Source organism: Chelon labrosus (genome assembly GCF_963514085.1).
Source record: "Chelon labrosus genome assembly, chromosome: 5".
Classification (NCBI taxonomy): Eukaryota; Metazoa; Chordata; class Actinopteri; order Mugiliformes; family Mugilidae; genus Chelon; species Chelon labrosus.
Genome location: NC_140341.1, coordinates 11,075,579 through 11,093,154, shown reverse-complemented (window position 1 = coordinate 11,093,154; position 17,576 = coordinate 11,075,579). Strand labels below are relative to the sequence as shown.

At 43.7% G+C, this 17,576-nt stretch overlaps 1 protein-coding gene across 1 annotated transcript in view; it reads left to right on the top strand.

The window, feature by feature from the left end:
* The window catches only part of dachd (dachshund d), a 90,010-nt gene extending 72,685 nt beyond the window's left edge, over nucleotides 1-17,325 (top strand). Inside the window, exons 7-11 of the mRNA XM_084545347.1 lie at nucleotides 8,015-8,160; nucleotides 9,842-9,989; nucleotides 10,676-10,819; nucleotides 11,914-11,982; nucleotides 15,987-17,325. Coding sequence (XP_084401473.1) covers nucleotides 8,015-8,160; nucleotides 9,842-9,989; nucleotides 10,676-10,819; nucleotides 11,914-11,982; nucleotides 15,987-16,024 — 545 coding nt within the window. The 3' untranslated portion in view covers nucleotides 16,025-17,325. The remainder of the gene's footprint in view (nucleotides 1-8,014; nucleotides 8,161-9,841; nucleotides 9,990-10,675; nucleotides 10,820-11,913; nucleotides 11,983-15,986) is intronic.
* Nucleotides 17,326-17,576: the final 251 nt, after the last annotated feature.

Here is a 17,576-nt window from a genome sequence, read left to right as displayed (position 1 = left end):
CATTTCACTGAAAAGGGGGGATGCTTTTAGGGACGTTGAAAAGAGAGAGGTTCTTTTTAATCTTTGAAATGCCTCAAAAGTGACAGAATGCTTTCTCCTGCCAAGACGTGAGCCTCGGATGGGGAGATAAATATGCTGTGGTCAGCTAAGTGTATCTAGTGAGCAGAGAGGCAAATTTAATAATGCATTATCATTCACTGGCGAAGGTGAAATCTCCCTGTCCATCAGAAGGCTGAGGCCTGTTTCATGTTACCCTTCACTGCAAATGAACAAGTGCTTTACTCAGCCATACCAGAGATGCACAGTAGGCACCGGCGCTTTGCTATATATGCTGCCCTGGACTGTCAGGAAAACAGGTCTGTAATCAAAGCAATCATCTATCGGTCTTGACTGGAGACATTAATGATCACAGTCCTCTTGTCCCGATAAAACTGTTGAGAACAATAACCCTCTTTTCTTTTTCTTTTTTTTTTTTCGTTCTCGCAGAGCGCAAGGTGCATTTTACATATCTGAGCATCTGCTATTATGCAGATTGCGGGGAACATATTTACCTGAATGCCCTTGGACAACGGCATTAAACAATTATGAAGATTATGTACAATGCGGCGAATTTGCGATTCAAAACGATTCGCACCCTCGCAGCGGCAACTGTTGCGGACAGATAAGGTTGACCCTGAATATGTATTTCTGTATTTTTTGGAGACATTCGGTGGGCTTGTTTGTATAATTTAATATTTACATGTAAACAGTAATTAAGTGATGCTACCAACATGCCAGGGCCGGGCTCTTGCCAAGGTAAACACCAGCCCTAGTAGTTTGCCACAGTCCATCATGTTTACAGACTTGCAGAGCCGAGTGCTGTTTGTGTGCTCTTCCTTGGCAAAGCCCATAAAACACAACCAATTGGATGCCGAGTGTTGAACGCAGTCACTCTTATCGTCTGGCAGTCTGCTCGCTGACTTGAGGACATTGTGAGTCAAACCTTTAAATTTTCACTCTGCGATAATTACGCTTCTATACTTGAGCTTTTATATCCTTTCACTGAGAAAGTAAATCATTCCTAATAAAGAGAGGAAGAATAGGGGGTGGAGGGAAAAGTGCTTGAGGACTAATTCTCTTCACTCCCTCCCTCTCTGCTCTCCATTCTGCTTTTTGAAAGCCTTTCTCTGAGTATTCCAGTCACCTTGACTTTGCAGCTACAGCCTTATAGTCTGTTGCTTATCCTGCCTAACCCCAGCCTGTCAATTAGGTCTTTAAAAATTAATCTCTTTAACTGGAAATACCATGCCAGCTTTCTTCCGTCTGTAAATGAAGTGTTATTAATTCACACAGCGCAAAGCCAGTGTTATGAATAATGTTATCAAAACAGATTTCCACACGTTTAACACGTCGCTCCTATTAAAGCCCCTTAAGTATTTTTATAACTGTGAAAACAGGACTACTAATGGATTTGCATCAGTTTTGGAGCTTCTGCACCAAGGCAGCCGCGGAGCAAGTGCTCCTAAGCCGGGCCTTTTAAAGTTTACATTTCCCATTTCCTCTTTTGTTCTTTCATCTTCATTTAAAAGCAGCTCAGTATATCCAGTCTGGATTAGCGCCAGCCGTCGTCGTCGACGCTCGCTCAGCAGCAACAGTACGGCGGCGGAGCCTCTCCCTGTAGGATTGCAATGCCAGGCAATGACACCAATGTGTCTCCCTGCCCGTACCCCCCCCCCCCCCGCCGCCTTCTTCCCAAACCCAGCGAAGCTCTGATCTAGCAGCAGGCTATCTGGCCAACCACACCAAGCTAATACTTGTTCTATTAAAACCTGGTGATTATGGGGGATTTCCTCTCTGTTTGTTTGTTTGAATGCTTAATTATCAATATGTAATTGGCATGTGTATTGTGATGTTGGGTGCATATTCGGTGGCGTATTTCGCTGGGATGCACGTTGCTATCGGGCGGAAACAGGACTCCCCAGTCACTGCCTAAGTTAAGCTGCATGAGAAGTTGCTCTAATGAATTAATAAATGCTAAACAAAGGAGAACTAAACAAAGAGTGCGAAATAAATGGCTTGATGATTAGTGGGTCAGGCAGATTAGTCGGGTATACAGTACAAATGATCCCCTCCTGAAATGGGAATGATTCACGCAAAATAGCCAATCGATAGTCGAGGCCAATTTAATCTCTGGGATTCTTTTGTCGATAAATGGACCTGGACAATGGAGGTCAATATGCAAAGACAATCTAAACACCTTCAAAGTGCTTCGCAATAATGTCCTTCTCCGAGTATTATCTTCTTGGCACTTTGGGCTCATAGTCAATAGGTGAATTACAAAAATCCATTCGGCACCGACTCATCTGTCATCTCCCCTTCCGAGCCACAAGTTTATTTTGCTCCTCCAGGTCTGACTCAAAACGGAGGTGTCGCGTTTAACGCCGCGATCTCTCACCTTAACCAGCTCCTTTCTGCCTCCCGCCATTCGGGGAACCTCTGCAAAATGCCATTTTGTCTCCACTGCTGTTCTCTTTAAGAGCTCATTTGAAGGTGTGCGCTGGCAGAAACAAAAGTCCTGTATGCTTTTATGCAGTCATCACAGTCAGCCAAGCCTGTAATCCTCAGAGGTCCGATAATGACATAGCCCCTGCATTTATTACATGGAGGAGAGGAGAGAGGGAAAACGCTGACTTTGAACAAATGAACACTCTGACCTTTATGCAATAAATATGACATGGGCCGCATAAAAAGACAAGATATCTTCCTCCTGAATGGAAGTCAACACGGATTCTGCTCCCTAGCCTCTTGCTCTCTGCATTTCCATTTCTCTTTCTCTCTCTCTCTCTTTCATTGTTTTTTTCCCCCTTCCTCTTTTTCCAAGCTAAACAAAAGACCTTAATTGTTTTTAATTGCACCACAATATTGTAATCTATGCAAAAGTGCAATGTGTAGTCTTAATTTTCTCCAATGCAGACAATTGTGGACAATCATCTCCCAGCGTTCTAATCTCTCCGCGTGGCTCTTTAATTTAATCATTATCATGCATCGGCAATGAAAGCAATTATAAATATTTTTATCCGCTCCGGAAAAAGAGGCAGTTGAGACGGCGTTTCACTGTGTCTTTGGTGATCTCAGTGTGATCCCAATTGAGGGTTGCGATTGTCTCCTTTTGTCACCTCAGACCGCCTTCTCTGACAGTAAAGGATTTATGGTTATTTCCTCCATGCAGCCTGTCCATCTGTGGCTCTATCTTCATATGGCCTTGAGAATACGATTCAATTTATTAAGGCAAAGCAATGGACTCATTACTTTAAAAAGGTGGCGAGAGAGGGACTGAGAGAGAGAGGCAGAAGTGACACACTGAATTGGTTATTAATGGAAAGGCACAGCCATAGGGCAGTTGAAATTTAATGATATCCTACAAGAAAATATGAGGGTGTCACTCTCCAAAAAGTCATGCTAAATGTCAACATTTTAAGGTCCCGGTGCTAATTTTATGCCTGTGCACAGTAATGTTTTGGAGAGCATTTAGGAAACACGGCCCAGTGGCCAGCCTGATTATCCCACTCACCTTCTCTCCTCTCTCCAAATGGGTTTGTGCAGCAAGCGATTTCATCTCTAAGTGAAGGGAACATTAGGGAGGGGAGGAAGGGAGAGCGATAGAGGAAAACACGCGGTTTGATTTTCATGCTGTGATAAGAGAGTGGGAGCCAAATGTTACCTGTTAATCTAGCCCAAACCGACCGGGGCTCTTGACTTTGTCCCCCAGCAGGGATGGGGCAAACACTCATTTTCCTCTCTCCGTGATGAAAAGGAAATTAGCTTAAATGTGATGAGGGCACATTAGTGTGTGTGCGCATGTGCGTGTGTTTGTAATGAATGTGTGTGTGTGTGTGTGTGTTTTTTTGTTTGCATACATCTGCGTGTTTTCTCTTTCCTCACAGTGCATACAGTACATTACACACACATATGCACAGCACGTGCAGGTGATAGTCATTTGAAAGGAATTTGTCTTTTATGGGTCATCACACGCTTATTCTTTGGAGTAGGTCCTGCAGGTTATGTTAAAAAAAAAAAAAGAAGAAGTGTGTCTGCAAGTCAATCTAACCCTCTGTCATGTAAGAATCTTATTTGAGCTTATGGTACTAAAACTAAACCTGCATTTCCTACAGGTTAGGAAGAAGAGACAGAAAATATTTCCAGTTATTAAAGTCAGCATAATCATGCAGTTAATGGAGTTTTTTTTTTTTTTTTACCTGAAAGACCCTTCAGAGTCCAGACATCATTTGCAAGATCAGCTCCCCCTCATGTTTTTTTCAAGTGCTCAAATTGCATGCAACTGCCTTTTTTGCCCCAGCTCTGCATCACTGCATTTGTAGCAGAAGACAGATATTTCCCCTGACAAGATTTTCCAAATCCAGTGCTTTAAGTGCAGGTGGAATAATGCTGTGTTAGCTGCTAATGGCTGTCCGAGAGGTCATAACTACTCCATTTGAAGGAGGCTGCTTTCTCCGCAGCGCCTGGCAGGTCAAATCAAATGCAATTGTGCAGTGAAAAGCAAGCGCCTTGCTTTGTGTTGGCTGTGCTGACAACCTCCGGGTTTAGCATTCAGTTCTCCTGCTGGGAGGAACACAGGTTTGCAAGGACAAAGGCTTCACCTGTCAATATATCACACTGACTGGCCGGCCAAATGTACCTCTGCTCTCCTTCTCTCGTTCCCTCTCTCTCCTATCGCTCTTCCTCTCTGTCACTCTTTCATTCTCCACACACCCATTCTATTCCAGCCACCTCTGCCTCTGACTATGCCTCACCTATCTATCCATCCGTCTTCTGTCTTAAACCATCTATCTCTCGTTCCCGGCATCCTTCTCGTCCTCCTTCTCCCTCTCCCTCTCTCTTTGTGTCTCTTTCTGTATCTTCCTCTCCTCCAGCTCGCGCTGCCTTCGTGTGAGTACTCAGTTGAAATGTCCTGAGGGACCCAGTTTCAAACACAGGAACCAGAAACATATGGCACATTTTCAACTCCCAAGGTCAATTACAGCTATTTATCCAGAGATTGCAGCTAAATTTCCCAAGGTTTCTTCTAGATTTACCACAGATTGCAATGTGTGTCTGTCACATTTTAAATCAGGCCAGTTTCCCCTGCTTCTCTCCACTCCCTGTGACTTTCCATCAAATATTTCAAAGGCTTTCAAGTGGGTTTTAGACATGTTTTATCTCTGGTTATCATGTGCCCCATCTTTTTTGCCTCAGCTTCGCTAGGTCCAAGTGCCGCTTGCAACACAAATCTAATAACATGTAAATTGGAGATAAGCCCAGATCCCTCCAAGTGATATTTTTTACATTCATAGTTTGTCAAGTCAATTCCTGGGCCCCTGTTTTAGCAGCACAACACATGAGGAGTGAGAAAATTAACTGGATAGGTGATTCATCATTGCTAGCACACTGTCAAGGACTCCCTCTGCAGCTATTGAGAGCAGGGTGGAGGAGGAGGACGGAGAGGGGAGTCGGGTAGAGGGGGTGGGGGGGGCGGCGTTGTTTTAAATTATGGCATTTCATTCAGAATGCATTGTATTTACAGCGTCCCATTTTTATTTGTGGCTCCTATTATCCACCGAAACAGTTGTGCATGAAATGTTATTTGTGACAGGGGTGACCTGCGAGTGTTTTTCCACACAGTATTTCATAGCCCGGGCCTTTAGTGTACCTTTACCGTACGGTAAGCACAAGAGGCTGTCACAGCTGCTGTTGGCAGCCTTGCCGGTGTAGAAATATCACCTGGAAACAGAGTACTCCATTCTGCCGGCCCCCATCACTCCAACGCCTGTCGCTGTAATTAAGTTGAAGTCAATGATTCTGGAGCGATGGTGAGAAGTAAACATGCAAACACATGCCAGCATTTGCAGCCAGGCACAGAAAAAAAAGGGGGGGGGGGGGGGGGTAGAGGGAGGGGGGCAATAACATTAGAAGTGTAGAAACCACAGATCTAGCTCGCGTTCCGCTGGAATTTACATCTGAGTTTCATTAAGGTGGTTTTGATTATATTGATTAAATTAGCCACTTATTAGCTTCTCGTTTCTTTTCTTTTTCCTTTTTTCCTTTTTCTTCTTTTTCTTTTTTTATTTTTTTTGAAATGCCGGTATTTATGCATAGCTCCTGGTGGAAATGTTATCTGACAAGAGGTGCTGTACGGTAGTTTGAGTCTGTCGAACAAAACACGCTGTTTGCTTTTCCCAGAGCATGACAGGTTGTTTCCCCTGCAACAAAGCCATCAAATATTCTCTGTGATCCAACATTGTGTTGGAGGGGAGGCCTGCTGAGTGGGAAGCCGGAGTTTGTTAAAGCAATGATTTATGATTAATGCCAACACTAAATAAGGGACAAAGTGCCTACAGTACAAATCAATTACAAAGCTACAACAGCAGACCTTTCCCCGAGGTCTACTAACGTCTCTAGTTGTTATGGTGATTTTATTGGAGGTGGGTGATGCATGCATATAATGCACGCAATACATCTATATCAAACTGAGCTGGAGCCAACTGTAATGCTTTTGATCTTTGATTAGTTATTTTATTGAGATAAAATGGGACTTTCATGTTGTGCCACCGTATAAGGAGAGTGCGTTTTATTTCTCCACCCAGACGCCCACCTCCAAATGCAGACAGGACTGCACCAAACAAAATAAATTACCACAGGAGTGGCTTCTTAAAAGTAGGCAATTCATTATTTTTATGAAGTCAAATTATAAACAAATTTTAATCCATTAGGCAACCATCCATTCTAATTAATCAACAGGAGTGAACTCCATCTGAAAAAGGAGAAAGGTTGTTTACTCTCTCCACGGACCAGCGGTGCATATTTCACCATCTTCCCTACTCAGAGAGAAAAAAAAGAGAGAGAGAGAGAAAAAAAAACGTTCTCCAAATTACAAACCTAAACTGTGAATCCTAACACTCGACTTTTGGCGCCGAGATGTTTCCAGGGCATTTGCAGATGCTTGAAATAATCTCCAATGTTTTTGCTCAATCTGCTCTGAGGATGGGTGAAATAAATACTTTAAACTAATTAATGTAAGACCAGCTGTTCCCAGCACTTGGCTGGCGTTGGTGAATATTGATGGGAGGGAGAGGCAGGGCTGTTCAGCTCCACTCGCTGTTTGTACAAGATTCAGCCTGCCACATAAACAGATATGAATACTGGATGAGAGCAGAGAGGTGCTGTGCACAACACAGCCAGGGTTCCACATTACAAATAAAACTTTTCCCCCCCCTTTTCATTAAATTAACAATTATACGGCTGATGGTGCAGACTTCACGCCGAGACCTTTTTAGAATGGATGCGTCTAATAGACTGTCTCCCTGCGAGGCGGCAGCGCGCGCAGATTCCTGGCTTGATGAAGGCTCGTCGGGCGAAACATGTGTCTGATCTGATGGGGCATCGGCCGGCGGTGTCTCACATACTGTTTTAGTTTGACCGGGTTTGTCTCCTGGTTCGCCTCCTGCTTTCCCTCCCTCCCTCCCTTCCTCCCTCCCTCTTCTACTCCTCTTCCCTCCTCTGAGGCCCGGTGGAGAGGCTGGACAGCAGATGGCAGGGCCCTACCCTTCTGCCGGTGATGAATGGAGGATGATGTCATCTTAGGTTTGACAGGCACCCGTGCGTGCATACACAAAAGAAGCCCGAGCCTCTGGGGTCGAACCGCCGGCCTGCTTCTGATTTCGGAGTCCACATGACATCTCTTAAATGGAGGAAGCTGAATTTATGTCCTACTTGATATTGTTCTTCTTCTTCTTCTTAGGCGCAATATGAAGGAGTCAGGCCGCTGTATTTCTAATAGAGAGCTGAGATTGGCAACTGGAGATCAATACTTACCCAGTCGCTGCCACTGGTCAGCTCGAGCCGGGGTCAATACGCATCAGCGCGGCCAAAAGCTACTCCCATATTCTACTTACTCATCTTGTTTTCAGATTGAACAAATGGCCCTTTTTATGAATTATTAATCGTTTTTTTCTAATGTTATTATTACTTCTCTCTGCAGAGGACCACCCAATGTGTACCCCGACAGCACGAGACAGCTACGAGCGGTTGTCATTGGCCGGACAAACTCTGCCTCCTGGTTTCCCCTCACCTTTCCTCTTTCCGGACGGCCTGTCATCGATAGAGACCCTCCTCACCAACATACAGGTAATGTCAGTTGTGCCCTCTTGAAATTTCATTTTCTCACAGATTATAACCCTCCTCAGTCTCGTCGGCCATAGGAACGTCTGGAAAAATGTGCACATTTGATGTAAAAAGGTGGTTTTAGTTGCCAGACTTAGCCTCGGCGTCAGCACAGGTCTCATGTGGGTACTATTGAAATCTACTGATAAATTATGTATTTTGTCATAAATGAAGGGAAAATCAGTTAAATAAAACTCTGCAGAGCTAATATTCCTGCAGAAACTGTTTGGAGTCAATGATTTCCATCACTATATGTAGCCATATTTTAAGTGCGATATCGTTTTGTGCCAGATCACAAGATCAGATCAAGATTAATGCCTCAATCCTGCAAGGAAACATGAGGCTGTATAAAAGCTTTATTTTTTTTTTTTAAAGTCTTACTTAACGTGCATTCAAGGACCGCACGTGCACTTCCTCAACCTTAACATCTACTAAGTGCCATTTAGGCTTCAGCTCAGACACCCTCACTCAGTTAGACGAATGTATTTGCCGTCTGTCAGGGTGTAATGATGTGTGTACGCCGCTGCCCTTCTCGTTGCACCCCGTACCACCAGGCACTACAGTCCTGCTTCTCCTCTGGCTCCGCGCAGTAATTAGAGAGCCACGAGTAAGCCCGTCGCAGGCTCCCCAACACTCCTCGGAGTCATCTTTGATAACGATCCTCGCATTGAATATTTATATATAAATCAACAAAGGGAAACCAAGCAGAAAATGAAGATAAAGCCACGTAGAATAAATTGGGGTGAGAAGAATCAACAATTAGCGAGCTGCAGCCCCGCGCTTTTTTGACGTAATTTCACGCGGACGGGGGGAATAATTGTGATGAAAATGACCGTGGCGCTTTGCGGCTTTCACGTGAGGACTCTCACTGTCTTTCAGCTCAGGACTCTAATGTAATTGATACAAGATGAGGTAGTTGTCATTATTCTTTCCTGATGTGCTGAGCGAGGAGTATCAGCGGCTGATGCTGTGTATTTCTAGATGTGGTTGTTACCTTTGTCGCTTAAAAAAGGAGGTTAAGAGAAGTTTGAAAATATAAGTGGCTCAAATGGAGAGACTAGAAGCTGACGTTGCTTTTATAAATCTTTTATTCTGTTTGTTATTCATGTTTCTTTGACCGCAACTCAAGTTTTAATGTGAAGGTGCTGCCCGGCGTTTCGTCATCCAATCAAGCAAACTTCTCTTTTTCCTAATTTCGTCACTTCCTGTGTCTCCGGCGTGTTGAGCGTGTTGCATTTCGCAGCTTTGACCAAAAGGGGTCAGAAATACCCCGCGCTCTCACACGAGGCGGTTTGAGTTTTGCAATAATAGCATTAGTTATTAGATCGAGTGGAGGCTGTGGGAAGGGGAGGCTGCACTAAAAGGTGAAGCCTTTGCAGATTAAAGGAGCAGTTCAGGTGGCAATCCGGCTGAAAGGATTCGTGTAGCGGCAGTCAGGATTTGGCCCTGCTTTCTGCTTCACTTCTGTGGGCAGTACAAAGAACTCCTGTGACATACTTTCAGTGTGGTTTGCTGTCACTTCATCTTGAAGCTCTTAAATAGCCCACATCACTCTCTCTTCCCCCCCCCCCTCGCTTGCTTTTTTTTTTCTTTCTGCACATGTAGGTATGTATTTATGTGTGTGTGTGTGTGTTGTGCTGTGCAGGGCCTCCTCAAAGTGGCAATTGACAATGCTCGGGCACAGGAGAAGCAGGTGCAGCTGGAGAAGACAGAGCTGAAGATGGAGCTGTTCAGAGAGAGGGAGCTCAGGGAGACTCTGGAGAAGCAGCTCGCCATGGAGCAGAAGAACAGAGGTACTATCTGACAACTACCTGGCACTGAATCCTCCCTGTCAACCGTGTGCGTTCGTGCGTGGGTGGCGGCGCACCTAAGTGCGTGCCGCGTACACTCCCGACGTCACGGGCCCCCGGCGATCACGCGGACGCGATAGATCCTGAACGTACTGTACGCGCGCAGCTCTGCGCGTATGATTAATATTTCCGATTGGAACAAACATGAGCCGCCGCCGCACGCTTCTCCGGTTACACACAAAGTGATAGCACGGCCCTGATTCTCCTGCTATTAGTCCGTTAACATAATTGGAAATACACATTCAATACAAATCCACTCTGGGCCTCATGTAAAATGCATCAGAGTCATACTCTAGCTGTATCGTTTATGTTTAATGAGAGAAATCCATGAAAAATATCCCAATAAATTTTTCAATTAGCTTTAATCCCCTCTAGCAGTTTGCTAAGACACAGTGAGTATTTGCTTCTTTTTTTAAGGAAGATCTTTATATATTATAAAATATTGAGGTTTAATTGATTTCCCCCTTTTCCGTAATAGTATGCTAGTTTTAAAATTATCTTTTCCTGCTAGACTGTGGCAATAATCAGATTTCAGTTTCAAATAAAGCTAATTTGCCCCAGAGCTTATTAATAGTTCGCTGTGGTCTTTCTCCCCCCCCCCCCCCCACCCACCACCCTTTTTGTCTCAGCAATCATCCAGAAGCGTCTGAAGAAGGAGAAGAAGGCCAAGAGGAAACTCCAAGAAGCTCTGGAGTACGAATCCAAAAGGAGAGAGCAGGCCGAGCAGACCCTGAAGCAGCCGTCGCCCTCCGACAGCATGCGTTCACTCAACGGTCAGATACTCCACCGTGAGACACTCTTTCTGTACATTACAAACATTGTGGATTCTAGTGGACAAAGGTTTCATAGAGCAGTGGAGGTTATCTTTATACTGAGGAAGTCTTAATGATATACCTTAATTTTACTTCACATTGATATTAGCTGCAATTTCTAAAAGCGCTCGTGCTGCAACCGCCAGTTCTTTCCATTATCATCTAATCTGCTGGTCATGCTCTTGATTCATTGATTAATCGTTGAGAGCGTCAAAAAAAATACCCAAGGTGACATCTCCAGACGTTTTGCCAAGCGATAATCCAAACCCCGAACATACGCCGCACATTTGCTGGAACTCGAGAGTGACTGGCATGTTTACCCGAGAAACGACTGCGACAATTAATTGATTATCAAAATAATTGCCACTTAATTAATTTTACTGTCCATCTACTAATTGGCTAATTGTTTCGGCTCCGACGTGCGCAGGGGAAGGGACGGCGTCCCGAGCGGAGCCGCGCGCACGCTCGCGACGCTTTCCGGTTGCCGGCCGGCCGCTTTCGCCGAAGCTAAACACAGCTATTGATCACGCGTTTATCTGACAGTTGGGGTTTTATTAACAAAATGAGACACGCTTATAAAATTCTAATAAAATTCCACTTTAGTGCTTGAGTCAGTAATGCGGAACTGTTTTATACACCAGCTCAGCCATATCAGATCTGCATTTTTATTGATTCCTTTCGTCGTCAGTTCACTGGGCTACCACCAGCAAACAGTATCGTTGCGATATCAGACCGATTAATCAAAAATATCACCCTATCAAATTTGATAAAGGTTTATTTTTTTTTATTTTTTCTGACTCGCATCCAAATCAGTTTACTTAAGCGGACGAATCCAGTGCAAGGTCTGAGTTTAATGGATTGCCCGTTCCTTCGTCGGTGCTAGCAATCAGACGGAGAAAACACAATTCACCCGCAAACGCGCGGCTCCCGCTCCGCATGGATACAGCTTCTTGAAGGCTCCGTCTCTCGTTTTGAATGAACGATGCAGTGAATCTGGCATAGTGATAGGTGGATGTCAGGGATGTTTAACGGCTGTGATCCCTCTCTCCTCTCAGACTCTCTGACCCCTGAGATGGAGAGTGACCGCAGCAGTGGAAGAACAGATGCTGAAAGGACAATACAAGGTACAGGGGCTCAGATGAGACAATAAATCTCTCTCTCTTTCTCTGGCTCTCTCTTTTGCTCTCTTTCTGCCCCCCTCCTCTTTCTCACTCGCTCTCTCTCTTTCTCTCTCCCCTCACACACACACACACACACAGCTTCACTTTATGAACATTAGTGTTTCTGTGCCTGCTGTTCAGACATACAGCTCACCATCTGGGCCACAGCACTAGGTCAAGATCATTGGTTTTCTGTAGAAATAATATTGTTCCTTTACTTGACTTTTACTAGCTGTGATGCTTCCAGGAAACAGATCTCCGTCAGGACAAAACATGCCCAACATTAGAGTAGGCAAAACAGCGGAAGAACTAAAGCTAGAAGGTCGCGGGGAAAGACGGGGGGAAAAAAGTCGCTTATTTACAACTCAAGAAGCATTAATGAGCAATAAAACCCGCAAAAAAGCCTCGGAATCCCTCCTTTGATAGTCATAAACGGGGCAAATCAATCCATTTTATGAATAAGCCTTGTACATTTTTAATGGTTTGTTTGTTTGTTAGCCTTGGGGGTGCTGTATGTGTTTGGGGAATGGCGCTCCAGCGATAACCTCTGTAGACTGTCTGCTATCTGTGTTTACCCAGATACAAGACACCTTGCAGAGGTTGAATATCCTCATTATTACTCCAACGTCTTGCTTTAATACGCCTCAGCTGCGTCTGCTCAGAACCGCCCTTATCAGAGGGAGAGGTCCCAATTTATCCGTTGAGGAGGGAAAAAATAAAAGTGCTTCGTGTAATTCGCTGCGAAAAAGTGTGCAGGAATGAGGAGTAAGTCGGGGCCCCCTTTAACTCTTTAATGTTCGATTACTCTCCTTGAACTGGTATTCTGCGAAAGGGCAAAAAAATAAGGAAAACGCACTGAGAGGAACGTTGACTCCTGCTTAATTAAATGTCATTCAGTCACCGCGGGGATCTGAGACAGTTTGATGTCCAAAAAAAGGAAATCCATATGTCATCATTTAAATACAAAGATAACTCCCAGATAGGGCGTAATTATAGCCCCTTATTTCATACCAAATTAGTATATTTAGCCGCCGTAATTTCTAATATTTTACAGCACTGTGAGGAGCTGGCTCTTTGTAGTGTAATTGTATCAAATTAAATGCATTAAAGCTTTACACTAAAAATGACAGCAGCCATTGTCCTGCTTAAATATATAGTCGAGGTTGAATTGACGCAGCTTTTTTTTTTTTTTTTTTTTTTCTTCCTTCCATCATCAAATCCCTGTAAGGAACAGTTTGATGCCAGCACATAGAGCATATAATTTCTGCGGCCTCTCAATCACTCTGATCATCACCTTGAAGAGTGTAACGAAGGCGGAAGCTGAATAACAGGCTGCACTTTGTGTTTTGTTCAATTACAGAAGCATTTGTCTGCCACCCATGTCTCTTCTACTCTACTCTGCGAGCCTCGCTGTATAATTAACCTCAAATGGCAAAAAATGATGTTGATAAATTACACAAGCAGAAGCGGGTGGGGTGGGACGGGGTGGTGGTGTTGGGAGGGGGGGGGGAGAAAACAAGCCTATCACTCGCATGAAAGCCGAGAGAAATGTGTGGGTATATTCTCAACTCCAAACTCAGGGAGGCGAACGAAGAGAGAGGGAGAGAGAAAAAAAAAAAATAATAATGAGGGCATAATTTTAGAGAACTAATTATTTCTATTTGTCTTTTGTCACACTTCTCTAATTCTGCGATATTAACACAGTCTGTGTTTATTAATTGCTTTTACAGTGTTTTGAATCGGGTCCAAGAGGGAGCGCGGCTCTTTTCTCAGACAGGCAGGCAGGCAGGCAGGCAGGCAGGCAGGCAGGCGAGCTACTGGGACTGTACCTCGCCAGCAACTGCCTGGCAACGGTGCGCACGTGAATATCTTCCCCCGGTATCTTCCCCTGGTTCCCCGCCGCGTCCCACTCGATGTGTTCGGCGAGTTTACACGACCCTGCACGCCGCGATAAAGTTCTTTGTTGCGAGATTAAACATCAAAACAGTTAAAGTGAAATTAAAATTAAATGAATGAATGTCACTGAAGCAAAAAAGACTGTAATTAATGGATCCCTTAATTGTCTTCATAAAATATTTGCATGGGCATAATTTGCATAATTTACATGTATTAATTAATCTTTCAAAGGAATTTTGTGCTGAGAGAAGCCAAAAATTCCCTTTGTTTTATTTAGCATCTAATGAAATATTTATTCTCTTTAATGAACTTTTCATCTTGATTTGAATATAAAAATACTAAAGTTTTAACATATTTTAATGAGGGCGGTCTCTCATAAAACAATGTGTCAGGACGCGCCGCAGATGTTTCAACATTTGCACTAATATTGCGATTTGCACAATCGAGTCCCCCCCCTCCTCCTTGCTCACCCCTTAACTTTCGCGATAATGTTATCTATTAGAAGTACAGCGCCGAGATATTTAACATCCTCTCGACAATGCGTTAAATGTCGCCATCCATCAAGGAACCGGATTGTCTTGGTTTTTTTTTTTTTTTTTTTTTTTTTTTCTCTTCGTTGACGCTCCTATAAATTGCTCCGACGGTGAAGCTGCAGGCAGGCGGGCAGGCGAGGATGCGAGGGGGTGTTTTGGCGTGCCGTCGCCTACAAAAGGTGCGCGTTGTCAACTTGTGCATCCCGCCTCACGCTCTCTGCATTCCCCGGCACCCTCTCCTCACGCCGCTGCGTTCATGCTGTAATGACTTTTACGCAGAACTCGGTGGTTGTTGCTTGGATAGAGGCAGCCAGAGTGCAATGCCTTTGAGACCTACGGCAGTGCTGGGTAATTAGCCTGTGTGTTTGTACTCCCCTCCGACTCCCCTCCGACTCCCCCTCCACCCCCACCCCACACACACACAAATATTGTACACACACACGCACGTAACAAGCATTTGTTGTCTCCAATCTGTTCACAATACCTAATCCTAAAAGAGAGCACAACTGATGAATATTGAAAATGGAGTGATCATAGATTATAAACAGAGCAAAGAAATTAATTATACAAAATAACCTGATTTCTTAAACGTCTCCCAGCTGAGCTAAATGTCCCCCTGTAACCAGGTGCGTTCCCCCGTCCCTCCGCACACTACCAGTCGAGCCCTGTCTCTGATGTCCTACGCGGCTTGTGTCATGTCCAACAACTGGCGCCGCTAAGCGCCTTTGTGTGTGTGTGTGTGTGTGTGTGTCTTTCTCTTTAACGTTGAATTATTCAGCCGCGCTGCCATAGAGAGGTGTGCTTCTTAAAGGCATTACTGTAGCATTCTCCGGCAGAGGAAATGTGAAGGTAATAAACGTCAAACGCGCTCCTGAGCTGTGCCTAACAGATGCTTTTACCAGCTCAGCGTCGGAGCGGCGCTGCTCGCTCAGGCGAACACTCAGACAAGAGTGTTTCGCTGGAAATGGACAAAGCTCGTTAGGTTGGAGGTGTCTGGAGATAACGCAGCGGAGGAATGTCTGCCGTTTTCAATAAACACTATTTCCACGCAGGAAATGTCACTTAGAGAGCGCTTTACATCATGAGTGCAGTATTATGTCCAAACAAGGGTATCAGTGGAGATGTCTTGCGTGGCACACGGTTCTAATGCCTTGAGTGTAGTTATCATAGCTGCTTTTACATTGTGTGCTCTGTTGGTAATAAAATATGCATGGAACGGTGTAATTGTATTTGTACATCCTCACTGTAAATGATCTTAAATACTTAGCGGGAACTACTTTGACTTGTTCTCTCACACGGACTGCAAGCAAAAAGAACCCGCGCGACGTTTAATCGCGTTGGTCATGGCCGCTTACTTTATCTTATCCCCAAATCAGTTTATTAATTCACAGTAACGCCCGTTAAAATCGAGAGACCAGAGGGCAACGGTTTCAAAGTTGCGTTTCAACAACAGTCGCATCCTGAGCGGTGCGTTTGCGTCAGCAGGATGTTAGCTGTTGGCTAATCTTTGGCTCCTGTGTGTCCTCTCCTCTGTTGCAGATGGAAGACTGTTCCTGAAAACCACAGTGATGTACTGATAAGGCGGCGAGGAGCTGGAGGAAATAAAAGAGAAAAAAAATAAATAAATAAATAAAAAATTTCCCGAAAAAAGGAAAGAAATGAAAACCCATGAAGATTCTCAAGATCCCTTATCCAGGCTGATTTAGTAGGGGAGAAGGAGTCGAGCTGCTTGTAGGAGTTCAGTGGGAAAATGCTTTGTTCACCCAAATGCTGGAGGAGTCTGAATGTAGGATAAGAATTCTTTTTCATCACACAGGCCGACACCACGGTAGCTTTGGGGGGGAGAAAAAAAAAAAAAAGAAGCAGGTTTTGGCGTAACAGGTTGGCCCGGCACGAAGGATAAACAAATATATTGAGCACAGTAAAAATGTACCCGTGGTACATTGTCGGTAATAACTCGTAAAAATTCACAGCACTGAAGATTTTTTATACTGTATCTCAGCCAGCGAGAAAGCTTCGAAAAAGAAACCCGACTGAAGTTTTGTTTTGTATTTCAAATTGAATTTCGAGAAGCTAAAAAGCGACACGTGGAGATGAACCTCGTGTTGGGGGTTTAAAAAAAAAATGAAAAAAAATGAAAAAAAATGTGAATCTATCCACGTTGTTCATGAAACCAGAAGACTGATGTTTGATTTCCAATGTTTTCTAAATTAGATGACAATACAATCAAGTTTCCTTTTTACCATTGTTGTACATACGAGATCTGATGATGATGATGATAGGAAAAACTCACTCTATCGAACCCGAGGGGATTGATGAGGTATGTGTATATAACGTTAAGAGGTATTGTGTATGCAGTAGAGCTATTAGGCAAACAATACCACCATTTATATAAACCTCCAGTTTTTGTTTTGTTCTATCTCTGAGCCATCATTCTTTCCTATAGCTGCCATTTTGGTGAGAAAGCATGCAGGCATGTAAATGTTTGTCCTGGAATTATGATATTTAATAAAAATCCTATATTGTGCTGAACAAATACTAGGGTTGACTCACTCAAGCCCAAATGATTTTGAAAACATAATTAACAACATTTCACTTTGAAAATGAAGACTTTTGCTGTCAATAGTACTGTAATCTTTGTAACAGAGGTAATATTTCTTGGAATTTACTGTACATTACTTTGTCATGAGACGCCCTCTAAGAAATCAGCACCTCACGATGCTTTTTTATTTGTTTTTGTTTTTTTTGTTTTTTTGAAAACCCCATCTAATTGTTATCAGAGAAACAATCAGCCAACTTTGCATCTCTCAAATCCCTGTTTAACCTTCACAGATACACTTCTTGTTTTTGAGACTGTTTCATGATATACTGATGAGTAAAAAAAAAAAAAAATACAAAAAAAAATGTAAAAAAAATAAAACTTTCCTGTTACTTTCCCTAAAGACTCTTGGTGCTGAAACACCTGTGTATATTCTCTAGACATAAGCTGATGTCAGTCCTTTTACTGCAAAACAGTTTAGACATTATGTGTTACAATCAGAAGGAGGAGGAGGAGGAGGAGGAAGGAGGAGAAAGAGGAGGAGTGTCCCATGTTCACATTGTGTTTGTTCCTTTTATTCTCAATGGAGT